The sequence below is a fragment of the Colius striatus genome, chromosome 3, assembly GCF_028858725.1.
Source record: "Colius striatus isolate bColStr4 chromosome 3, bColStr4.1.hap1, whole genome shotgun sequence".
NCBI lineage: Eukaryota > Metazoa > Chordata > Aves > Coliiformes > Coliidae > Colius > Colius striatus.
Genome location: NC_084761.1, coordinates 65,977,684 through 66,004,174, shown reverse-complemented (window position 1 = coordinate 66,004,174; position 26,491 = coordinate 65,977,684). Strand labels below are relative to the sequence as shown.

The following is a 26,491-nucleotide window of genomic DNA, read 5'->3' as shown; positions in this document are numbered from 1 at the left end:
GCAGAACTGTATGCACTATTTGGAAATGCACTTATATTTCCGTACAGCAGTTTGTACCCGCTTTTCTTAACTCAGAATGTACTGCACGCTCACTTGGCTGATAGATTTTAGTGGTATATCTTTAAGGAAATAACGATCCAACATCTTCAAGAGTAAATTTGACTTTTGGAGGGAGGCCACGACTTCAAGGTCCTTCTGGATAAACGGTATCATTAAAAAATACTTTACCTTCTGAGAATCTCAGAGTGCTTTATAAATTCAGTGTTATACTTTCAGTCTCAGGTAATTAACTTTTAAAGCAGTTTCTGTATTTCTCTCAAAATTTTACGTACCCCACTATTCAGACACTACTCAGGCTGTACTTATGGCTGATCCCTGCCACTTAGCAGTGCCACCTCTCCTGGACTTTGGCAAGGAAGAATAATTGTTTGGGAGTTACTCTGAAGGAGGGAGAACCACAGTGTAAATAGGCCTTTCTTGGTTATGCTTTAGGATTTTTGACAAGGGGCTGCCATTTTGCTCTTTTGGGGAGAAGCAGAAATCCTTTACTGTGCTTTGAAAAAATACAGCTTCCCCTGCACAAAAAAAAAAAAAAAAAAGGAAAGAATAATAAGGAAAAAAAAAGAAAATATAAAAAAATCTCATTTAGAAGAAAAGAGGAAAAGGGGGGAAAAAAGCCAACAGAATAAAAAAGAAAAACGAAAGAGAGGAGAGATCCTAAGATGTCTGTGGGGAAGCCGGAGATTCCCGTGCTCGGCCCCCTTGGAGTGAACCGGTCATTCGAGCGGCTGTGCCCCTGCCGGCGGGCGCCCGCAGACGTGCGGCAGGGAAAGCAGCGACTCGATGAGCCGAGTCGGGCCGGGCCAAGCCGAGCCGAGCCGCGCCGCGGCTGTGGGACCAGTGGGGCCTGCGACCGGCGGCAGCCGCGGAAAGGGCCCGAAGGCAGCGAGGTGTAGCGCTCCTTGCCTCACCTGCGGGCGACCCAGGTGCGCGGCAGCGGCCCCGCGCGGAGCCGTGGCGGCGGGGAAAGGCGAGCGCTGCAGCTGCCGCCGCGCTCCGCTGCAGCGGTGAGGAGAGGGAGGGGGTGGTGCTGCCGGGAGCGGGGTCCGAGGGGGACGTACGGAGTGTGAAAGAAGACAGAGGGAGGGAGGGAAGGAAGGAGGAAGGGAGGGATGGAGGCGGGGGAAGAAGGAGGGAAGAAGGGAGGGATTCGGCAATCCGGCGCAGCTTCCCCACTCTCACTCTCTCCGCTGCTGCAACTCCTCAACTCTGCCCGTTCTTTGCCTGGACATGTCTTAAGAAAGTTGGATCTCTCCCTCTCCTTCGCCTTTTAATTTTTTTTTCTTTTTTCTTTTTTTTTTTTTTTCCCTTCCCCTCCCCATCTGTTTTTCCTTCCTACCCTCGTTCCAGTTTAAAGCAGTGGATGGGTCGGAGCCGACATGCGGGGCTGTGGCGATGGGGGCAGACACCGCGATTGCTGCGCTCCAAGGCCGCACTGAGTGCTGGGGCCGCGGTGGAGTTCACGCTCTAGAGGTGTGCAGGCACCGGGGCATTGCTCTCTTCTTCACAAAAGGACAAAAAAGAAAGGGGGGAAGGAAGCTTTCGGAGATGAACTGAGCTGTAGCGGACTTTGGGAAAAGAGCGCCGAGTCCAGCTGGTCTGGTGAGTTCTTTGTTTAATGAGTTTATTATCGGCAGGGTGCTTAGAGGATTCCCGTAAGAGTTCTGGTGCTCTAGTTTGTTGCGTTATTGAAAATACTTGTCTTTTCGCTTCAACCCATAGTTTAGAACTGTGTAACGTATCTATGTTGATCTAGATATCAGTATATTCATATACACAGAGAGTTTACCCAAAGCTATGCACACCTGGGGCAGAGAGCACCCCTGGCTACACCGCCACCTTCATGCAGAGAGCCGTACGCCGGCTGCCCGGCCCCAATCCCTTGGAGCCGGACCCGGGCTCGACGCCGCGGGCAACCGGCTCTCCTCCGCTCGGCTGAGCGCGGGCTGCCTGCGGGCGCCGTGCCCGGCCGCCCGTGTGCTGTGGTGCGGCGCCCCCTGCCCGGCCGCCGCGGAACTGCGCCGCCGCCGCGGGGCGGCCGGTGCTCGGGCCGGGGGCTACCCCAGGAGGGGGCGCGGGCGCTGCACGGCAGAGCCTCCCGGCTGCGGGCTGGTGAACCTGAGCGCTGGCGCTTTCTGCGGTGGTTGGTGCCTCCGGACCTGCAGCCCCGCGCGTTCGGGGCTTCAGAAGAACCCCAGGGCCACTCGTTTCATTTATGCATGTGGCTGATAAAAGCCGCGGCGTGGTCAGTGCGCACTAAACGAACCTACGCCGGCTTCTTACGCCTGCAGACGGCCGGATCGGGATTCCTCAGGCAAGCGTTTGATCGTTATTAAGCAATATCATTTATTAATGACCGGGGAAACCTCCGAGGTCTCTCTCGGAGTATTAATCTTTAACGTAGGGCTGGTCCACACACATCCCTTCATGCTGACTCCTGCAGAACGCTTCCCCGCCTGAGGTAGCCCTTTACCGGCCGGGGGTCATCGTCGTCGCGGCCACGCTTCCCCTGCCTCTGCTATTCGCGGCAGCGAGGTACGGCGCTACTTCTTCAATGTCGAGGAGCCGCGGTAGCCGTCCGCGGCTTTCGGCCTTCTGCCGAGACTTCCCTCCACACTGCCGTTAAGCGGCAGCTCGAGCACAGCTCAGCCCGAGGCTGGGACGCCTGAGGCCAAGCCCGGCGGCAATAGCCTGGCCGCCCGTGGCCGCTCCCCCTAGTCGCACGGGGGAAGAGTGAGCGGCCGCCGAGGCGCTGCGACCACCACAGGGCGGTTCTCGCTGCCACCGCCGCGAGGGAGAACCGCGGGGCTTGTCCCGGGTACCCGCTACTCTTTGGATTGTAAAGCCCCGCCATCGAGGACCGCCTGTTCCCGTGGGCTCTGATGGTCTCCCTCGCTAGCCCCGCTAGATATTCCCTGGCAGCAGCTTTCTGAAGTTTCTTGAGTAGCTTCTCCGTAGGAGGACTTAGCCGCACGCGAAGCCGCCCGCGTTCCCGGACCGGCAACCTCTCCCTGCCGCCCCGGCGGGGCCGGAGGCAGGCGAGTGCGGTGGAAGTGAGGAGTTCTCCCCCATCCCTGCCCCGCTGGCGTTCCTGCGAGTGCTGGGCCACCAGGAAGAACAGCGTGTGTTGCGGCTCGGCGTCGCCCCGTTTAATCCTCGCCGGCGGGGCCGAGCCCTAGACGGGGAGGCGGGACGGGGTGCGGGGGCTGCTACCGCTCCCGCGCAGCGCCTCCGAAACGAGTTCCGGAGCGGCGGGCAGTCCAGCGCCGCGGAGGAATACAGTGGCGGGGGGGGCGCCGCGGCGCAGCGGGGGCGGAGGGGCATTGGCGAAGAGCGCTGGAGTCTGGCGAAAGAAAGGGGGAGCGGCGTGGCGGGCACCATGCAGGGCTGGCCCCGGCCCAGCTCCCCCGTCCTGCAGGCAGCGAGCCGCGGAGAGGTGAGGTGCGACACGGTGCCGGCGTGGCCCGCCCAGGAGAGTTGGGAGAAGTTTCGGTGGCGGGGGGAGAGTAGCCGTGGTGGCCTGGAGAGGGGGCAGTCGGGAGGCGCGGACCCCTTCGGGGAAGTTGCGGCTCTGAAGCGAGGCCGGGAGCTCTGTGAGGCCGCCCGGAGTCGCTGGGCGAGCGGCCGCCTCGTGCTGCGGGGGCCCGCGGGAAGGGGCTGCGGAACCGGCATCGCGCCGGCCCCCCTCCCTGTCCCCCGCCCGCCCGCGGCGCCGGGCTGGGGTGGCTGCCGGGCCCCACGGCCCCCCCCCCTGCCGCTAGCGAAGGCCGGCGGGGCTGCAGCCGCCACGCTGCCCGGAGAGCAGCCGACAGGATTTCAACCGGCAGGTTGCTCTTGAGTTGCGTCGAGGAGAAGAGGTGTCGGTAATACATTCCCCGGGAGGGAAGGTGTCTTCGGATGTGTCTGATGCAAACTTAATTCCCTGGTAAGCCGGCAGGGGCGAATCGCGGCAAGTACCTCGGGGTGACTTTTTTCCTTTGTTTGCACTTTTAACACCGCGTCCCTCGTTGCATGCCTCGCTGGATTCCTCCGAAAGATAAAGGGCAGATTCCGCAAGGACGCGGCGTTGAGCCATGGCTCTTGGAGGAGATTCCGGCTGGACGCGTAAGCCGACTACTGCTACTTTTTTTTTCTGGTGTTTTTTCTCTTTATGGCAGTTAGAACGAAGCTTTGTTTGGAAGCTACACTTTTAGATCTCTTGGTGTCAGCAGGTGATAGTGTGTCTTACTGCTGATAATATCCCCCCAGTTGTAAACTTTTTTTTTTTTGAAACGTGTTAGTAAACTGGATGCTGCCTTCTAACAGTAGGCTTTCCTACGGTTTAATTACTAGCATGCAAACTGTTCCTAGGTAGTTGCGTGGGAAGTATAACCTGTAATCTTTTATTACCTCTGCCGTCTTTCTGGAAAATAATGCTGTATAACAGATGTGTATTTCCCGTTTACTTGTCTAACCGTGTGGAAATACTCAGCTATTTAGTGAGTAAAATACCTTAACGCTGAAAAGCATTTAACTTCAAAGTTTTTGGTTTGTTCTCTGTGAGTCCTAAAATCTCCCTGGACTGGGAAGTGAGATGTTTCCTGGTTTTTGTGACCTAGCATGTGAAAGAACTTTGTATGGTTAAATTACTATCAGTGCAAGTAAGCAAACAAAAAAATCCCTTTAAACAGCCAAGGACTTACATTGTGGGGCTTTGGTTTTTTGAAAAGTTTAAAACTCAGTTCTGACTCGGTAAAATTCTTTTTGTTGTCACAAACTTTAAGACACCATGTTAAATTTCGATCAGACTCATAGAGATTGGAGGCGTATGGTTCAGTATTAGATACAGTAGTAAATGATTACCATACAAATAAATTGTCAAAATTTTCTGTCTGAAACTTTGTTTCACTCTCGATTCAGGATCTTAGATGCTGTTTGAACATAGCTACTCCATTTTCCTTCTAACAGCAAAGATCTTAGAAGTGTAAATCAAAGTGTCTCATGAGATTAACTCATACTGGGGAGAATACAAGTATAAAACTTAACTGGACTTTAGTCACAAGTTGAAACTGTTATGTTAATCTCTGGGACAACATACATTTCTTAAATAACTTAGCAGCTTTACTGAAGTAATGTTACCATATGCTTTCATCATGTGTTTATTTTCTGAACATCGAAAAAGACACACTCTTTTCCAGAATAGCAAGGGACACTTTTAAGTTTTTTGACTGGAAACAAAAGCATGTTGAAACCGCTAAACCTGTTTGGTGATTTGGTTTTTGGTTTATTTTGTTTTTTCCAAATTGGACTACACAAATGATTGCTTTTAAACAATTGAAAGAATAAATGTAACTACAGTTAGTATAGCCCACAAAGCCACACACTCTCACTTAGACTTCTCTAACAGGAACTCTATCAAGACAGTTCAGTTGCTGCAGTAATAACTTTTCACAGTGCATTTGTGTCAAATGGCATCTGTTGCATATGCTGATCAAAATTGACCTTTAAATAAGTTATATTTTTATTAGTGGAGACATTTGAGTGTTAATATCATTACAAATCAAAGAAACTGGTATGGGGGATCCCTTCTCCCCCCCACCACCCCCCGCAGTTGTTTAAATTAGTAGATTTTCATAGACAAGCATTGTAGAAACAGCACTAAAGAACATTTTTTAGTCCTCAGAATGGTTGCTGATGTGTCCCTAGAGTGGTGTAACAGGCCATGCTCACAGTCTCATTCTGCTACTGTAAGCCGTGTAGCATAGTCTTACAGTATGTCCTTTGAGACTTAACTGGCAGTCTTTACTTATAGAAGAAGGAGTAGCAGTGGACTGAGATTTGCTGTGACTTGGGTTGTGTGGCCAGGTTTAGGATCTCTTTCTACCTGTGACTTATTTGATTGCTAAGAGAGTAAATCTGTCAATATATGATCTGCATTGATATATTACACAGATGATGAACTTGGTTTGTCCTTTTTTTTGTTGCCTTGTTTGTCATTGAGATTGCCATTGTTACATATTTTATGCTTAAAATTTTCAAATACCAAATTATGAACTTTGAAGTCTAGGTGCTGTAAAGATGCTGCAAAGAGAAACATGTTTTTTAAATGACTGCTATCTTACCCAAATTGTCTTCATTTGTAAGTTATCAATTCAAGGTCTCCTAGCTTCAAAATTTTGCTTGTTCTTATACATTAATGTGAAAATAGTTCATGTTTGTAAGCTTTATTTTTCCTGTATAAAAATTTTTAACAGTGTTGACACGTTAATAATTTTGTTAATGAAACTGAGTAGTAAAACTATTTCATGTATTCTGGTGCTGAATATGCATATAACTAAAAATTATTCAAATAATAATTCACAAATAAGAAATCAGACTTTGTGTATAAGTAACTAACTTTTCAGAATAAATATGAGATGTGCTACTTATAAACCTAGGGCTATGATCTTTTGTTAAGCTAATGGTTGCCTTATGTGTTGAAAATGGGTGCAGAAAATCCTAAACTGGTCACATTCCAAAGAAAATAAAAATTTATGAGTTCGAAGTGTACCCTTTGGCTAAAATGTTTCTGAAATTCAGTCACTCTTGTGCACTGTAATGAGCCATCTGAGTTTATATCTAACACATTATCACTTTATCTTAACACTTTTATACTTTCCCTTAGTAGTTAACTGTCTTTACAATTGGTGTTGTTTAATACTTTAGATACTTATCAAGATTATATTATGTTGATTTATGGATAATCCTGGATCAACATTTTTTACTTCTCAGTAGCTCTGTAAATTATGACAAGATGGAAAAAAAAGTGTCATGTAACAGAAATTAATAACTTCTTTTTATCTAACATGGTTAGCTGTTCAGTTGAGAGATGCTTTTAGGCTCTTGATTGTGACTCAGCAAACCTTAGAAGTTGGTGCTGAGGAATGGATTCTCTTACTTGTAGTTGCGTCATCATGTGTAGTAGGCAGGTTGTTGCCAGTTCTAAGCAGACTGTACAGAAAAGCAGCAAAAAGTGCTTAAGGTATTATGGCACAGAACAATATTTACAGAAACAGTAAAACCTACAAATGTCTTCAACTTGGAATTTTAAGGACGAGTTTGGATATTTTAATGTAGTCTGATGCATCACAGTGTGGTGCATGTTGTGCCTAACATACTCGAGATGTGAGGAGCAAATGATAAAAGATACAGATTGGTACAATGTTTTGCATAACACACCAGACAGCTAGGTGTCAAACCTAGGTAGTGAGTTATGGGATACTGTAGCATCAGAAGTGATTTTGGGCTTTGGACTGTAGCATAAATTTAAAAAAAAATTAAGAAATCTTAGTGTATCTGAGGCAGAAAAGAGAGAAAGATTGATCATTACGTATTTTTTGTTTATCAAGACAGCTTCCAAAATTCTAGCAAGATGGAATAAAAGATTGTGTTTCTTTTGATTACTTAAAAATGATGTGATATTTTCTAGCATGTCTTACAGGACAGTCTTATGGCATCTTGAATTACTTGGAGCTTCAGAAGCATTGATAACAGTTAGTTTATTGCACAATTTTGATTGTGGTTTTCTGTTCAGGGTTTATTGTTGGAGTTTTTTCTTGTTTGAAAATGTTCATTTGCTTGGCAGTATGTTAGCAGGATGAAGCCCCAGGGACCCAAGTGTATTCCCAGAGCAAATCATAACTGGGAAGAAGAGTAGATAGGAGAGGAATAGTATTAACTTGTTGAAATGGTGGCTGTTCTAACCTCATGCTCATTTGCCTTCCCAAACTTTCTATCATTCAGTGTTAAGACCTCGTAAGTAGTGGTTCCAGCTAGTGACTTACTTTTAAAAGCTCATATGCTTTTTATTGTTTGCTCATTCACTTTTTATTGTTTGCTATGGTTATAGCTTTAATCATGTAACTTAAATGCTAGATTTGGAAGAGAGGCACACTGTTCTTTTTTTTCCTTCCAAAAGGATAAGTTTTCATTACTGTTCTCCAATATTTCCAATAGTTTGTATGGATCTGAGTCTTAAATTCTTCTCAAAATCATTGGGTTATGGCTGTGACTGGCTTAGCTGCTTCTGAGATTTTGGAGTGAAATGTTGACACAAGTAGATGCATCTGCTCTAGTGCTTTCTAGTGGGCAGAGTCAGTCCATGGAATTTCAACCAACGGGATCTTTCATGTATCTACTGAAGCAGGTAGGAATTAAGGGAGAGAGAAATAATTGTAAAAGAAAAGTGGAAGGAGGAGACAACATAACGTGATGCCTTTTGAGCCGAGATGAAGAGAACTAGCGTGAGAATAGATACTGAGGAGACATTGACAGCCAACAAGACTGAGGACAAACTAGGACTAAAATGTTGAACAAAACGTCAGGAAGAGTGAAAGAAGGATACATTTAGAAATTAATATGATTAGGAATTAGTATGAGTTATATAACAGACTGGCCAAGGAAGAAGATGCTAAAAAGACGGGTAAGGGAAAAAGATTAAATAGGAAATGTGAAAGAAAATACCTGTGTACTACTTAATCCAAAGTAATCAAGTTAAAGTTGATTGCCTTCTACTCGATGGAAGGATTATTTCACTCCCTTCCAACAACACCAAGATTTTATTCAAAGCTTGGTTTTGCTGAGGAAGCATTCTGAAGCTTCGAAGCATTCTGTGAGACTTTGAGGAGTGAAGACTATTGCCATAAGCCCAGATGAGGAAAGTGGTCCCAAAGGTCTTGTTCCTGAGGTTCCAGCATTTCTTCCTACTGCGGTCTTGCCTGGGATTAGAGTCATAGATTCCAGCACTTGGAAAGCAGACCAAGCAGAAGCAGATGTGTCTCCATGTCTATCTTGCAGTGCCAGGCTCTTTCCCTGTCACTTCTGGAGTATGTTTGAGAAACGTGTCTTAATAGTTTCTCCAGTTATTTTTATTGATTCTTGTTCTCATAGCTCTTGATACTACTTTGTTTCAGATCTGTTCTGAGAGGGGAATAAAGGAATATGTGTCATCCTTCATTGGCTTAGTGATGCTTCATAAAAATATTTGTTATTATATGCATTGCTATCCACTACTTTTTAAGGACACTCAGCTGGAGAGAGTATGATACATACAGAATTGTTCTCTGTCTATAATGTATTTTTATAATTCTTGGAACAGGTGCTCATAAGTTACTTTGAAGCATTCACGGTAATTTCAAGCCAGCTCTTACTGTTTACTTCCACATTGTTGAACATCAGCCATTTTACAATCTAAAAGAAGTGAGGGCGAAGCATTTTCTGTGAGGATACAATGTCACACATGAAGTAGGTGACTGGAATGAGTGTTCACTATTGTAGATAAGTTCTGATGTGGTCTGCTCATTTATAGCAGATAGCACTGCCATATTTCTTCTAAAATATTGCTTTGTGGCATTGTTCGTTTGAAGCCGACTCTCTGTGTTCCCCTTGTGTCATGGTATTAATTCCTAGATTTTTGGTCATGCAGTTTCTTGACATTTTTTAGGTGTTTTAATTTATCTGCTTTTCTATTACTGGAAATCATTCTTAAACTTCCTTGAAAAAAAAGTATGTAACTTAGATATGTAACTTCTAGCTTTCTTTCAAGCCTGGATTTCGACATCGAGGTTATTTGAATAATATTTGGATAGCTTTGAGTCTTAACACATCTCTTTCTCGTTTCAGGGTTTCTTTGTAATTGCTGCCATGGGAAGATACTTGACTATGCTGTTGCTGCTGATGCTGCTGGCACAGCACTTTGGAAACTGTGAAGGAAGTCAAAGGCCACATCATGCTCCACCAATGCAGTTTACACAACTACAGTACAATGCCACTGTGTATGAGAATTCTGCAGCCAAGACTTACGTTGGGCACCCGGTGAAAATGGGCATTTATATCACAGATCCATTATGGGACCTAAGATACAAAATTATTTCTGGTGACAATGAGAACTTGTTCAAAGCTGAAGAATACGTTCTTGGAAACTTTTGCTTTTTGAGGATACGAACCAAGGGAGGAAACACAGCTATCCTTAACAGAGAGGTGAAAGATCATTATATGCTGACTGTCAAAGCAGTTGAAAAAAATACAAATGCTGAAACACGCACTAAAGTCAGGATACAGGTACTGGATACAAATGACTTGCGGCCTTTGTTTTCTCCAACGTCTTACAGTGTTTCTTTGCCTGAAAATACAGCAATAAGGACCAGCATTGCAAGAGTCAGTGCAACAGATGCAGATATAGGAACAAATGGAGAGTTCTACTACAGCTTTAAAGAAAGAACAGATGTGTTTGCTATACATCCAACTAGTGGAGTGGTAGTTCTAACTAGTAGACTTGACTACTCGGACACTAAACGTTATGAGATGGAAATTCTTGCAGTGGACCGTGGTCTGAAGCTGTATGGTAGCAGTGGCATAAGCAGTATGGCAAAGCTAACTGTTCACATAGAGCAAGCAAATGAATATGCCCCTGTTATTACAGCTGTTACATTGACTCCATCAGAGTCAGACAAAGATCCAGCTTATGCCATTGTAACTGTGGAGGACAATGATCAGGGTTCAAATGGGGAAATAGCATCATTAAATATCGTTGCAGGTGATCCACTTCAACAGTTCAAAACAGTGAGGTCTGTTCCAGGAGGTAAAGAATACAGAATAAAAGCCATTGGTCACATTGATTGGGAGAACCACCCTTTTGGATACAACCTTACCCTTCAAGCTAAAGATAAAGGAAATCCTCCACAGTTTTCTTCTGTAAAAGTTGTTCATGTAACATCACCACAACTCAAGTCTGGCCCTGTTAGATTTGAAAAAGAGATATATAGAGCTGAAATAAGTGAGTTTGCCCCTCCAAACACACCTGTGATAATGGTGAAAGCTCTGCCTAGTTACCCACATTTAAAATACACGTTTAAAAGTGCACCGGGCAAAGTAAAATTCAATTTAAACGCTCACACAGGTCTTATTACAACTTTAGAACCCATAAAAGCACAATATGCATCTCATTTTGAGCTTGAAGTTGTGACAAGTGACAGAAGAGCTTCTGCAAAAGTATTTATTAAGGTGCTAGGTATGAACAGCAATCCTCCTGAATTTACTCAGACATCCTATAAAGCCTCTTTTGATGAGAATGTGCCGATAGGTACGAGTGTCATGAGCGTAAGTGCAAAAGACCCTGATGAAGGGGAGAATGGTTATGTGACCTATAGCATTGCAAACCTAAATCCTTTACCGTTTGTGATTAACCATTTCAGTGGGATTATTAGTACCTCAGAAGACTTGGATTATGAATTGATGCCAAGGGTTTACAATTTAAGGATTCGAGCTTCTGATTGGGGTATGCCTTATCGCCGAGAAGTTGAGGTTCCTGTTACTATAACTTTAAATAACCTGAATGACAATATACCTCTGTTTGAGAAAATAAATTGTGAAGGAACAATCCCCAGGGATCTTGGTGTTGGAGAACAAATAACAACTGTGTCTGCTATTGATGCTGATGAGCTCCAGTTGGTGAGATACCAGATTGAATCTGGAAATGAACTGGATTTATTTAGCCTAAATCCAAATTCTGGAGTACTTTCACTCAAACAGTCACTAATAGATGGCCTAGGTGCTAAAATGTCTTTTCACAGTTTGAAAATTACAGCTACAGATGGAGAAAACTTTGCAAAACCTTTGTATATCAACATAACTGTAGCTACTAGTCGCAAACCAGTCAATTTGCAGTGTGAAGAAACTGGTGTTGCCAAAATGCTTGCAGAGAAACTCTTACAAGCAAATAAATTGCACAGTCGTGGGGAAGTTGAGGATGTTTTCTTTGACACTCACTCTGTAAATCTGCATGCACCTCAATTTAGAAGTCCTCTCCCCAGTAGCATTGAGATCAGAGAAGACCACCCTGTAGGCTCCAGTGTAATACTTATTAATGCTACTGATCTTGATACTGGCTTCAATGGAAAGCTAGTGTATGTTATTTCTGGAGGTAATGAAGATAGTAGTTTCATTGTTGACATGGAAAGAGGAGTGCTGAAAATTTTATCTCCCCTTGACCGAGAAGTAAAAGATAAATATACTCTAAATATTACTGTCTATGATCTTGGAATACCACAGAAGTCTGCCTGGCACCTTTTAACTGTAAAAATTTTGGATGCTAATGACAACTCTCCAGAGTTCCTGCAAGACAGCTATTTTATTGAAGTGAGTGAAAACAAAGAGCCAAACAGTGAAATAATTCAAATTGAAGCTACTGATAAAGATTTAGGGGCTAACGGAGAAGTGAAATATTATCTTCTTACAGATACAGACAAGTTTACTATTAATCCTGTGACAGGAGTTGTGAAGGTTGTAGGGGTTCTGGATCGAGAAGAACAGCACGTCTATTTCTTGAAAATAGAGGCTAGGGACCAACCTACTGAAGAACCTCAATTGTTTTCAACAGTTATTTTGAAAGTGTCTGTAGAAGATGTTAATGACAATCCTCCTAAGTTTATTCCTTCCAACTATCATGTGAAAATTCGAGAAGATCTTCCGGAGGGAACTATTATTACCTGGCTAGAAGCCTATGATCCTGATTTAGGCCAATCAAGTCAAGTACGATACAGTCTTTTGGACAGTGGAGATGGCACCTTTGATGTTGACAAACTAAGTGGAGCGTTACGTATTGTACAAAGACTGGATTATGAAAAGAAACAACTTTATAACTTGACTGTGCGGGCCAAGGACAAAGGAAAGCCCATTTCATTGTCCTCCACCTGTTATGTTGAGGTCGAGATAGTTGATGTGAATGAAAACTTGCACCCTCCACAGTTCTCTGTATTTGCAGATAAAGGCTTTATAAAAGAAGATGCCCCTGTTGGCTCCTCTGTGATGACAGTATCTGCTTATGATGAAGACACAGGACGAGATGGGGCAATTAGATACTCTATCAGAGATGGATCTGGTATAGGAGTTTTTCGAATAGATGAAGAAAGAGGTAAGGCAGCTTTTGGTTATTTTTATATTCTCAATAAAATCACAAGACAGCAGAGAGAAGAGACACAGTATTGTTACTGTTGACAAGTGTTCTTGTTAGAACAAAAAGAGGTCACCAACAATGTCTGTAGTTCCACCCACCACTATATGTATATATTTGCTAAGTAATTTCCTTTGTTGTCCTTATTTCTGCCCAGCCTATCTAAAGCTGATCTTTCATCTTAAAATCTATGCCACCTGGCAAAAGTAAGAATAACTATTGGTATCAAATAAAGATGTGCCTCATGTGAATGCTGTTGTCTTGTGGACAGTGGAATTGTGAAACTAAGACATCAAACTGCTTTCTGCAGTGATTTTCATGCTTTTTAATCTTACATGACCTCTCTATTGCCTCTTTTCTGGAGGTGTGTATGAGTCTGATATTGCCATACATACTGGTTTTGGTACATGCCCCCCTATTAGTTACTACACAATGCCTTTGTGGAAAGGCTTCTCTCAAAGAAACAGTTACTGTCAATATTTTTCCTTCTATATAAAGTCAGTTATTAAATGTAGTTTTCAGCTAAAGAACCAATTCTAGAGCTTGTTTGACTTAAGTACGTTCAAGTTTACTGTGTGTTACAATATCTTAGAAAAGTGTCTAGTTGTCCTACAGAATGACTATGAGTTTGCCAATTTGTTGTCCAAGTGATAGTTAACAGATGTGAGAATGAAAGAGTTTTACTTTGACACCAACGTGTGTGTAGGTGTGTGTGTTTTAATGTGAATGTGAGCAGGTACCATACATGTTTGTGACATTGCTACTATGGCAGAATTACTTGTCTGCATCTGTTGCCTTTTTACTGTTTTGACAGAAAGCTAGCTTGCTTTACTGAAGAACTGGTGTGAGTTTCAAGTAAGTTCCTTTTTGTCTGCCATGTTTACAAAGTTGGCAGCACTAAAGGCAAAATCATCTTCTATTTATTAATGCTCAGGACATTGATTCTGTATTTTCAAGGAGGGGAGGAGGTATTGTCTGTATTCGTATTTGAAGTCTAGTGTTTGCAGTTCTTCAGGGATGAAAGTAGAGGGTTTTGGTGGGGAGGGGGTAGTGGTGAAAAGGGATTGCTAGTTTTTAATTTTAATGAGCAAGTTCCATTTAAGACACTGATGTGGTGAAGAATTTTTGTGTTGACACTTTTTTTCTTTTTGGCTAAGAAGCCATCAGAATTGTTACAGAAGGTACTCTTTATACTGCAGCGTCTGAATATTTGTCATGGTTGTTCAAAATAGTGGCCTTGATACAGAGAACAGACTGATAATTAGCCAAGAAAATACAATAAAGAATTCGTAAAAGATGAGATCTGGCAAGCAATTCAACTTTTTCAGCTTGCTAAAGGGCTTTTCTGACTTTATTCTTGAGCTACATCTCTATTCCTGCTGCCTTGAAAGCATCACATTACACTTTCAGTTCAAAGATGGATAAACTGGATTTAGAAAGTTATTTGGAGTAAAAATTTAACTATTTGATGACTTAAGAAGCAAGGTAGAAGAAGATTCTTCTTAAGAATCAAGGCCGACAGTTACATTTTCAGAAGGACCAGGTAATTGGTGATGATAGAAGCATCAAATAGCTAGTTTCACGCATGGCATTTTTGCTGACTTTCAGGTTGTCTTCTCCATGTTAATAGGTTTTGGGTTTTTTTTAGTTTTACATATCAAAAGCTCAGTCTTGTCTGAGCCATTAGAATTTAATCTCATAACAGGTAGCCATAGCACTCATACTCAGGAGTTCCTTTGATTACTTTATTGCTTAAATTTCAGGAAGACAGAGGAAAAAAAGTACATTCAGGTGAATTTGGTATTTAATGACATTTTAACTTTGATGAAAGTATTCTTTAGCCTGAAACAGCAATAATGGTCAGGAAAGGAGTAGAGCAATATGATAAAAGTTGGTAAAATTGCGATAGTATGTTCCTATCACTCTCATTTTTGCAATGCAAGATATTGGGCACTCAAAGTTAACAGGTAACCAACCTAAAAGGAAGTATTTTACACATGAAGTGTAATAAAGTCATGAAACTCATTTCCCCAGGAAGTTACAGAGATTGAAAGTATGACTAAAGAAAATAAATGATACTAATGAGATTATTTTGAGGTTGGGCCTCCTGCTATCTCCAGCTTATAAATTGTTAACAGGTAGCCAAGTGGGTAAGGGAAGGAGATCAGAGATCATTGCTTAGAATGGTTCAGAAGTATGACAGTGCATTGTGATTGTTACTGTACAGAGATAAAATTGAAATTACATAATAGAGACTTGGTGTATTATGATAGTATGAAAAATGTTAAAACAAAATTTCTGTGCAGTGAATTCAAAGAACAAAGCAATTTGTTTTTCCTTTAGGTAGGTGCGTTCAGGAGAAGTTGGAATTTAAAATAGCTTTTTATTTGTGAGTTAGACTGAAGTCTGCAAATTGAGATGATCAAGTGGATATATAAATTGTCTACCAAAGCAGCTGTAAAGTATTTTCCGTAAGAATTGGATGAGGAGTTGAGCAGATTGGATATATGAATAACAGAATGCATTGTGTTGATACAGATCCTGGTGTGCCACAAAGAAACCACATGCACCATCTAATTCCCATTAGCACCGAGGAATAAAAGTGAGAAATCATGTTGATGCCATGCTGCTATTGCCATTTAGAAAAGCTCTAAGGAATGATAGAAGCAATTGTTGGAGGAGAACCTAAAGCAGAAGCTAGGTACGACCAAGGCAATACCAAAGTCTCTTCCTTCCTTGTCCCAGTTCTCATCCCAAGCCGGGAAGCAGGGAAAAGACAAACACCTTACAGTTTACTTCCAGTTGTTAAATATAAAACCAGAGCATTTTCATTAAGTAGTTGCACTCCTCAAAGGTGAAATGAAAGGTGGAAGTCCTAATATGTAAAAATTGTATGAGAAACACCTGGAACAAGTAATGAATTCTATAGGTAAACAAAGTCATTCCTTGTTTCTCACTGGGCTGGTTGTTACAGTCTCACAGGAGCGCCAGCATACAGTGAGCAAGTTTCTGCAGTGTTTGCTCAGTATCTGGTCTTCTCGAAAGAATTTTTGCCTAGCAGATTGCTCCTTTCTTTGAGATAACAGATCTTGTAGCTTTTTACTGAGCTGTTTTTTGTCTTGTCAAGGTTGTCTTGTTTTGGTTTGAACTTTCTGTCTAGTGCTCAAAATTTAGATAGCCAAGGGAGCCAACAGATATCTGGGGAGTGTGGATGTCCTGGGTCATCCAGCTTATGAAAGCTCTCATTGCAGTGTTTACAGAAGATGAGAGTCCATCCTGGATGCTGATGTTGGGAAACTGAGGAAGTTTCAAGAATCATGAATTTCTGTGTCTTAACCTAATCTTATTTAGTGTCTAACCACTTATGTGCTAAAGCAGTTGGATTTGCAACCCTTGTACACCGAGATGCAGGGAGTTACATGTAGGCCCTATGCAATAAGATTTCCCCTGATGACAGTGTGTTTGAGCTATTTTAATAAACCACAGTGAATTTTGCAAGCACATTGTCAGAAACTGTCCAGGTAGTTCAACTTGTAAGGCTACTAGCAAGCATTTTCTAAACTTCTGCATTTAAGTATATTTCACAGTACATAATATAGTTCCAGAATAGTGTTGAGGATGATGTGGCAGTCTGAACATCATGAATGATAATCTTATTAAACTTCCATTTAACACTATACGATAGTTACTTGTTACCAGGAATCTTCCTGTTCTTTCAGTAACCATGAATGTTAGAGAATAACAGTAATTCTGTTATAACAATAACAAAGTTTAAAGTGATTAAATCAATTTACAGGCTTAAAAAGACGTGACTGCTATGTTGGAACAAAGAACTGACCAGCTTGACGTGGTTGTCTTCAGTAGTGGGAAGAAGGACAGGGCAGACACATGATACTTGTTTCTAATACTTTCCCGGTGTCTGGTTATTTTCTGTTTGGTGAGGTTTTTGAGTCAGATGGGATTTGTAACCTTTACCATTTTTGTCTTTCTTGTGTAGTGTTCCCTTGGAACGATGTAGTTGTCAAGTGTAATCTTGCTACAATGATAAAGAATGATGATTTGTTTTGGTAAAGAATGTTAAAGGAACAAATAAATAATGGTGGCACAAGGAAGAAAATTAATTGTATTGTGCTTTTGCTGTGTGCATAAAATACCATCAATAAAGCTTAATGACTGTGAGATACTTTTTAATATTACTAGAACCATTTCCAGATGGATAGATAGTAACTCATTAAGGAGAATGAATAGGATTTTAACTACATAAAGCAAAGTACTGAATTACACTTTTAAAAGGTACAGAGCATTGCTAGCATATAATATGCATGTTAACATTTTATTGTAGTTTTCTCATAATTAAAATGCAGGATATGACTAACATTTATTCATAAGGAGTAGCTTCAGGTTCTTTCTTCAGTGATGTTTGACTTTTGAGCTTTTCAAATTGTTCTAGCAATCACTGATGATGAGTTTTAATATGAAGAGAGATACTGGGAAAGATTAAATACTGTGATCATCAATGGAGCAGAACACTTTGGTATCTATTGGATAGCTATTAAGCCATCAGGACTGTATAGAACTGAAGATAACTGGCCTGCATCTAGCCTGATAACTCTTGTACCTTTAGGCAGGGTGACTCCACTCGGATTATCTGTTGGGAAGGGTATCTGCTGCATTTCAGCTTGTAACTGTGCCCTGGTGCGCTTTGCAAGAGTGATATCTGGAGTAGGCCAAAAGCAGTTTAGCAATGTAGAAAGCCAAATTCCAGTGCCTGAGAATGTTTTCTTTCTGTTATACTAATACAACCTTAAACCACTTAAAGGTAGGGGAGACGTTTTTATTCAAAACTGAGACTAGTATGATTTGATTTTAAGTTAATTATAGTTAATCAGCCTTATAAATATAGAATTGATTTTGTTAGAAAAGGCTAAGATCATCAAGTCCAGCTGTTACCCAAGCACTGCCACATCCACCACTAAGCCATGTTCCTAAGCACCATGTCTACATGTTTCTTAATTACCTTTATGAATGGTGACTCACCTACTTCCCTGGGCAGCCTATTGCAATTCTTGACAACCCTTTTGGTGAAAAAAAAAAAAAATCGTGATATCCAATCTAAACTTCCCCTAATGTGACTTGAGGCCATTTCCTCTTGTCCTATCACTTGTCAGTTGATAGAAGAGACTGATCCCCACCTCACTACAACCTCCTTTCAGCCTCTCTTCCAGACTAAACAACCCCTGTTCCCTGAACTATTCCTCATAAGACTTGTGCTCCATATCCTTCATGAGCTTCATTGCCCTTCTCTGGATATGCTCCAGCACCTCAGCGTCCTTCTTGTAGTAAGGGGCCCAAAACTGAACACTTGAGGTGTGGCCTCACTAGTGTTTAGTACCGGAGGACAATCACTTCCCTGGTCCTGCTGGTCAGGATATTTCTGATACAAGCCAGGATACCATCGGCTTTCTTGGCCACCTGGGCACACTGCTGGCTCGTGTTTGGGCAACGGTTGATCAACACCTCCAGGTTCTTTTCCTCTGGGCAACTTTCCAGCCACTCTGCCACAAGCCTGTAGCATTACATGAGGTTATTGTGACCCAAGTGCAGGACTTGGCAGTTGGCCTTGTTGAACCTCGGCCCATTACTCCAGCCTGCCCAGGTCCCTCTGAAGAGCCTTTCTGCCCTCAAGCTGATTAACACCCCTGCCCAACTTGGTGTCCTCTGTAAACTTACTGAGGGTGCACTCAATCTTCTTGTCCAGACTGTTGATAAAGATATGAAACAGAACTGACCCCAGACTGATCCCTGGGGAACACCACGGGTGACCAGCCACCAACTGAATTTAACTCCGTTCACCACCACTCTTGGGGCTTGGCCATCTGGCTGTTTTTTTACCCAGTGAAGAGTGGGTCTGTCCAAGCCACGGGCAGTCAGTTTCTCCAGGAGAATGCCGTGGGAAACGATTCAAAGGCTTTAGTAAAGTATAGGTAGATAAAGTCCCCAGCCTTTCTCTCCTCCAGTGTGTCACCTTGTCTTTCTTCACATTATTTCAGTGAATGTTTCGTGTTGAAGTTGCACCTTCTATATACTTCAGTTTTTTCTTATGTATAAGTCACAAACAACAGGTTATACAAGACTTATGTTTCCCTAAGTTTATTTAAAAATCAAAACAAAAACAAGAAACCAAAAACTTGCTACTAATTTACAATTTCGCACTATAGATAGTTCAAACATACTGCTGTAAAAGCCATATGGTGACAGTGTGTTTTGTTTATTTTGAAACCTGGTAGATCTGTGTGATTAACAGAAAAAAAAGTTAACTTTTTTTTTTTTAAAGTGCTGTTAAACTTCAATTTAAAAATTGTAATTTATTAGATGGTCTTAGTTATCAGTAAAGAATATTCCTGGTGGATTTAATATGATAAGCTATGAAGATAAGACGTTCTTAGATTTAGTTTTTTACAGAATTTGTGATAATGACATTTCCTGCTTAGCTTCTGTCAATAGATAGTCTCATTGGCACATAAGTTTTGGCATTAAAATTCCTTATGTGAGTATTTTGACTAGTTAAAAGTTCAGAGTAAATGGAAAGATGGCCCTCTCCTATGAGGGTATTCTCAGTGTTTTCTTCTTGCAATGCTCACTACTTCTGCGATGCACTCTTTTTTCAGAATGTAAAGTGGTTGGAGGTTTTTACACATGGAATTTTTATCCTAACTAGTTTGGGTACAGACTTGAGGGAAGCTCACAGCAGAGACTACTCTCCCAGGTACCTAATTAGCTTCTCAAACAAGGTTTTTTCACGTTACACTCAATTCTGTACTGCTATGTTACATTGTACTGAAGTTAATGATTTGCCCACATAGCTATAGCAGCTCGGTTTCTCCAGGGGCTGAAATACAAATGTGCTAGAGTAAGAATTTCTAAGGTTATTTTGATGTGGTTTGTAAAAAAAAAATGAAACTCAAACAAACACACCTCAACTGAAAACAAAACACAAAAAAACCCCCCTTGTGTAACAATTACTAGGTTCTATAAACTCCAAGTTAAAGTTCCTAAGCCTGTGAATACTAATTTATAAGGTTAATCTTTTAAACGAGGAGTTTCATCAGCACTTCAGATAGCAGTTAAGAAAGCTAAAACCTAATTCTAATATGTATGCTGTAAATGTGAATGAAATTCTAGTTAGCAGAGTTTTTTCTTAATCAAAGGACTTATGCAAATTATTCTTGGTTTCTGGAATTGGCCAGTCAGTTTCCACACTGACATCTGGAACAGAATTGCAACTCAAAACCTGGAAGTCAAGCACAAAGTATTAAACTCAGTATTTCTTTTGAAAACAATATAAGGACAAAAGTATCTGGAGTTCTGTGTCCAGTTCTGGTCTCCTCAGCTCAAGAGGGACAAAGAACTTCTGGAGAGAGTCCAGCGCAGGGCCACCAAGATGATCAGGGGACTGGAGCATATTTCTTATGAGGAAAGACTGTGGGAACTGGGGCTGTTTAGTCTTGAAAAGAGAAGACTGAGGGGGATCTTATTAATGTTTACAAATATCTAAATGGTGGATGTCAGGAGACACAGGACAAGGGGTAATGGGATGAAGCTGGAACAAAAGAAGTTCCACTTAAATATAAGAAAAAACTATTTCACCATGAGGGTGACAGAGCAGTGGCACAGGCTGCCCAGAGGGGTTGTGGAGGCTCCTTCCTTGGAAGTTGTCAAGAGCCGCCTGGACATGTTCCTATGCAACCTGATCTAGGTGGACCTGCTTCTGCAGTGAAGTTGGACTAGATGATCTCTAAAGGTCCCTTCCAACCCTACTATTCTATGATATTTGTTTGAATAGTCTATAATCAAAGCTCTTAAAGATATTTAAATAAAACTATCTGAATTTGAGAGGCATTTTTTGTGCATATCAGAATAAAAGTATATTTTTTGGATTTTTTTTGAGAAATGTTGGGAACATCTGTTCAAGAAATACTGGTTTATCCCTGTTAATAATTTAAAAATATAACTGTTATTATTCTGAAAATGTGAACTAGTTTAGGTCAGAGATGCAGAAATGGTCATTCCATCAACTTTCTCTGTGAGGCGAGTTTAGTAAAAATAAAACAGGTTTTTTTGTTTGTTTGTTTGTTTTTAAAGCAAGTAAAGATTAATTTGGTAGTTAACTGCTCTGGAAAGATTTTTTTGTTTGTTTTTTGTGCTGATATATGTTCTGTGTCTTTTATGGTGGTGTATTTATTTTGTAGTGTGCCTCAGCATTCCCTCTTTTTCGATATTGCCTTGAGAAAGATTGGTAGCATTAGAACAACTTGATGTGACTGGGAGACAAGATCTACCCATTTCAGAGTTGTTACGAAACTTCTCCAGAGCCCACCAGAAGTCAAGTTTTGTTGTGACAATGAATAATGAAGCCACTTAGAGTATAATACCCACCCAAACACAACAACCGGTTTTTTAAAGCATCTATCACATGTCTTGATGACATCCCTACTAGAATTCTCAGTGATAAGCATGCATGGAGCAGAGCTGAAATCGTAGTCTACAAGAAAGGAGAGTTGGTTATATCTATGTGGGACACAAATGGAGAAGGCATGTTTATGGTTGTTGATTACAGGTATTTCAAAAGCTCATCTAGACTATTTTTAAATCAAGGTATTAGTTTCTGTTTTCTAGTTAACGATACCCAATGAGTTCAAGTGTGTTCAGTACGATGTTGAAAGTAAGAGTGAAGTTGACACAGAGGAAAATGTCTGTGGTGTCATTATGGATTTCCAGCTTTTTTCTTCAGTGGGCATTAAGCTGAACTTGGGCCATTGTGCAAGAAAAAAATCAGTTATGTTAAAAAAAACCAAATCCACAACTGTGCCTGAATTGAGTAATTAAATTTAAAAACATCTGCTTAAAATTTCATGCAACAAAAATATATTTTCCACCAATTTGTTATGGTTTTTTAGATGGGATTTTTGACACATAGATTCTCTTTCATGTTACAGTTTAAGTAGCTGTAGCAGCATCTTACTAAGAATAACTGTTGTATCTTTAGATCCTCTTTAGGATTAGGAGGAATCTAAAAACTTTTTAAATACGACTCAGCACAATTTATGTCCATTTAAAGAAATAAGAGCCAGTAACCTCTTACCAGTTAGACAAGTCCTAAAGTTGCTGCTATCCAAAAAATCTCTGCTGTTGCATTCATATTTTTTTTCAGATGCATCAAACCCCTCAAGAGTTAAACTTAGCATTTAGAACTAATGCTAAGTTTCAGTTTGATAGAGGTTAAGGAGGCCTAGGTTTAGGCCAGGTTCCTGAGCAGCCTGGAGCTAGCTTACCAGCTTACCTTTCTTTCCCAGGCTAGAAGGAAGCTATGTAATTTGCATTTCTGATGGTGGTAACTGCTAAGTGCTATTAAGTTGCTAATGTACCTTTTACAATGTGTCTTTCGAATAAGCTGAATTAGTTTTAGGCAATCTTGTGTTTTGCTGTTGTCAGGAGACTCTTCCAAAGCAGTTGAAGGGTTTTCTTAGGTATCCTGCTGAGTAAAATATCACCTTAGCTGCCAAATAGAGATGCCATACAAAAGCTGGGGCTCCCTTCCTCTTCTGCAAGGGTGCTGAAAGTAAGGGATTGTTTTGTTGTGAAAGGTGTTGATTGGGGTAGGACTTGGTCTGATGAAATCAGAACTGCCTGGAGGCTGTGTCTCTGTAGGAGACCAGCCACTGCTGAGCCACATTCGGTCCTGAAGATTACCTTATAAACAGCAATCAATTCAGGCAGCAGAGTACATATTAGGGGAGTATTAACTTGCTTGCTTACGCCTCACTTTGACTAGAAATGTACTTGTGAGCAGAGTCATAATAAAAGAGGACTGCCAAAAGCTATGGAAGGTACATTTTGCCATATCACTTGCCATATCACATCTCTTGAGTTGGGGATTTATTTCCTACTAAGCATCTGCTTAGCTTTTGAAGTACATATTAAGGTCAAAGGAGGATAGCTTGAAATCATTGCATAATATTTATTCTTTTCTTTGAAGATTTTAAACTTTAGTCATACAGCATTTGGATGTATTTAACAAAGGACAAACTTGCATGAGTGTTTGGCAAATTTCCACAGCTTATAACATGCAGTAGTTGCAGCTTTAGAACTTTGATTTAAAAATACTTTGAGTCTTGCTGAAACTTGCTGAAAACGGTTTGTAGGTCTATTTTGTGTATCATTCTTACTGCACCTGTGACTTGATTACACTGGTCATCTGAATGTAACCAAAAATGAATTTTCAATTCAACAAAACAAAATCTCTAGCACTCCAGTGCCATCAAAGAGAGATTTTTGGGAAAGCAGGGTGTCCAATGAATCTAGCAACAGGACTGTAACAGGTAATTCTTTGTTCAGAAATGAGGTTTCCTCAAAATCCTCGTGTTCCATCCACACTTCTAATCACTGCTTCTGTTTAATCAATACATTCATGGTTCTTATAAAAGAGTTGTGCAGTTTTAATAGGCATTAGGGTTAAAGAGCAAACTGCTGAGCTAGTGGATATAAATTTTCTTTACCTACCTGTAGTGGCAATCATTAATAGCTCTTTCAGCTCAGAGTTATATGTCTATGCAGATTTGTCAGTGTGGCATTACTGATACCAAAACTGAGTATCTGCCTATATAACAGGGAAAGTTACACATAGAAAATTCAGTAGTTGCACTGTTTTATTACCCAGTCTGCTACTCAGAATAATCCTTACTGATATGGATTGCTTCCAAAATCTGTATGCTTTTTTAAATCAATCATTTTGGGTGCTTAAACAAAAGGCAGTTTTTATTTTGCTGATGCACACTCGTGAAGCCGCTTCTATTCACTAAAAGTGAAAATTCCCATGTTTTGATTTTGAAGTTGCTGATCATAACATGCTTGCTCATAATGTGTACAAGATTTAAGGATTAAAAGATTGTTATATTAAAAATTTCAAAATATAAGAAAAAGTTACAGAATAATCTGATTTTAGTGTTACTAGTAACCGTACATGAGCATTACAGAACTGCTCCAGTCACGTGGTTAAAGAAATGAAGAATTTAGTAACATTATGTGCTAAAAATGTGAATTAATAATTTGCTAAAAAATAATACAGGCTTTTACTCATATGTGTTGCCTGTAGTCCCAGAGGGGCAGAGGGAGTTGGGTAGTTCAGCTTTAAAACTTGCAGTACAAAGAAGTGTGTGATGGAATGTGTGAATGGAATTATGTATGTGATCTTCAGTGTTGATACCTTCCATTTTTCCACAGCTGTGAGGGTGACATGGATAGTTCTGTCATGGGGAATACATCTCCATTCTGCAGATTTTTTAATTTTTTTTTTTTTAAGCACATTCCCCTGCCCCCTTTGCCTGTAGATTTGCTATGACAGAGTGTATCCTGTCTTTAAGAAAATTTGAGATTTCTGTCTAATGATAAGGGTTTAATCTGCAATGAATCAGACATGTGGAAACTTCTGTCTGTGGAATTTTCTGTTTGATCTGAGAGGAATGCCCTTGCTGTGCCCTTCCTGTAATGAACGCAAGGTAGACTGAATCAAAATGATTGCAGATAAGATTGGAATGTGTGCATTGGTTATGCCTCTATTATATTTGGTGTTGCAATTCTGGTCATATACATTATTTTACTATCCAAGAAATTAACAGCATAGTTCATCTTTTTCAATGCTACTTATTTTTAGTTAAGAAGTGCAGGGTTTTTATTGATTAAATTATTGAATGAATTACTTAAGCTTGAACATGTCAAATCACAGAAACAGATATTGTCAACAAAATGTTGAACTTGCTAGGATAATACAACACACATTTTCTTACTGTAAATAATTTTACACTTTTCACATCATCTTTGGACTTAAAGATTTTTTTAGTGCACCATTATGGGGAATGGCTAACAATTTCTCTCCTTGTCTTTATTACACACACAGTTAATGATTAACAAATGTCCAGCTGCCTGTGCAAGGAATGTTAATTACTTTGAGGAGAGAGAGAGGAAAAGATGACTATGCCTTTGCATAACAAGGATACGGGTATCCTAGTTAATTTTGAAGGTAGCTTGACTATTACAGTACTAATTTTAGCAGATTAATGAGAAATGGAAAAATGACCCATGCCTCTCTCTTTGGTATCTGGTTATATACCTGTGCTGCTAGGTAGTACAGTAGTATTTTGGGTTGCCTGGGTTTGTCCAGACCATTTCAAAGTAAAAAGTGTGTAAGCAGAGATGACAGCTTGTTTAAGAAGTGGATTACTTTGTGTGTGTATAGATAGAGAAATATGTCTCAAAAAAAAAAAAAAAAAAAAGACAAAAACCTAGGTAGTTCATAGTCCCCACTATTTTTTACCATTCCTTACCAGCTTTCGGAATGGAAGCTTATATGGCAAGTAAGTACAGAGGCCCAGAGATCAATAAATGTGCTTGCAATTGAGATATATATATATATATATAAATCTTAAAACTTGCATTTTTCAGTCAGTTTTTTTCTTGCTTAAAATGTTCATACTGAATTGTGAAATTTTGTAGTGAAATTCTGGACTGATTCGAACCCTTCCAGATAGAGATAAGTCTGGAGAGAAGAGTATAAGAAAGTTGAAAAACTTAGTGAAAGATGAGTTGTCAAGTTGTCATTGACTCAAATGATACATCAGTTTTGATGTGTATTGTTTAATAAGGTAAGGGAGTGATGAATACAGTGAGAACAAGATTACTGCAGATTATGTGGATTAAATTTGGAGTGAACGTTGAGCCATTGTGTGACAATAGGAGGAAACAGAGTAAGAAATATATGCCATGCTGTCTGTAATTTCAGGGGTGATCAAAAAATCCTTTGACATTGATTTATTTAGTCTAGTCAAACACAAGAATGGCCAGCATTTCAGAGTATATTGTTCAAAACAGTCATGCAAAGATATGGACATTTGAGAAGGTCATCTGGTACAACTCCACCGTTATTCACTGCAGATCCTGTGACTTGATTAAATTTTAAGACATTTAATAAAGAAAATATTTATTATTAAAATTATTTATTAAAATAAATATTTTAAATAAAGAAAAAAATAGTGGATCAAAAGCAAAATCTATTTTATGCCTAAATGGTGTACTAATTACTTACAATATTGTGGTGTTGTTTCATTTACAGTGAGTATACTAGTGTAGACAGAGTTACCTATGAAAAACTTTGTTTGGTGGATAGTTATTGACATCACTCATTCTTTTTAGTATTGTTACTAAAGATGCAGTTATCTTCAGTGAAAAATACTTCCGTGGAGAAGAATTAAGAGGAAATTAGAATAGAAATTCTGTGTTTTGTTTATCCAAATGCTTTCAAGTTCTTCTATTAAGCAGTAAATAAAGAGTGAATTAAAATTAGAAAAAATATTTTCCTAAACTCATAACTTACATTAATTTCTACTATCTTTAGTAATTTTTTTTCTTCTT

At 40.5% G+C, this 26,491-nt stretch overlaps 1 protein-coding gene across 6 annotated transcripts in view; it reads left to right on the top strand.

The window, feature by feature from the left end:
• Nucleotides 1-1,589: 1,589 nt before the first annotated feature.
• The window catches only part of FAT1 (FAT atypical cadherin 1), a 104,335-nt gene continuing 79,433 nt past the window's right edge, over nt 1,590-26,491 (top strand). For 2 of the 6 annotated variants that reach the window (XM_061992040.1, XM_061992045.1), the window contains exons 1-2: nt 3,412-3,496; nt 9,700-12,988. In XM_061992040.1, coding sequence (XP_061848024.1) covers nt 3,440-3,496; nt 9,700-12,988 — 3,346 coding nt within the window. In that variant the 5' untranslated portion in view covers nt 3,412-3,439. Of the gene's footprint in view, nt 1,663-3,411; nt 3,502-3,942; nt 3,986-4,111; nt 4,165-9,699; nt 12,989-26,491 lie in introns of those variants that run through there. The other 4 variants (XM_061992041.1, XM_061992044.1, XM_061992042.1 and 1 more) reach the window with 4 other exon arrangements.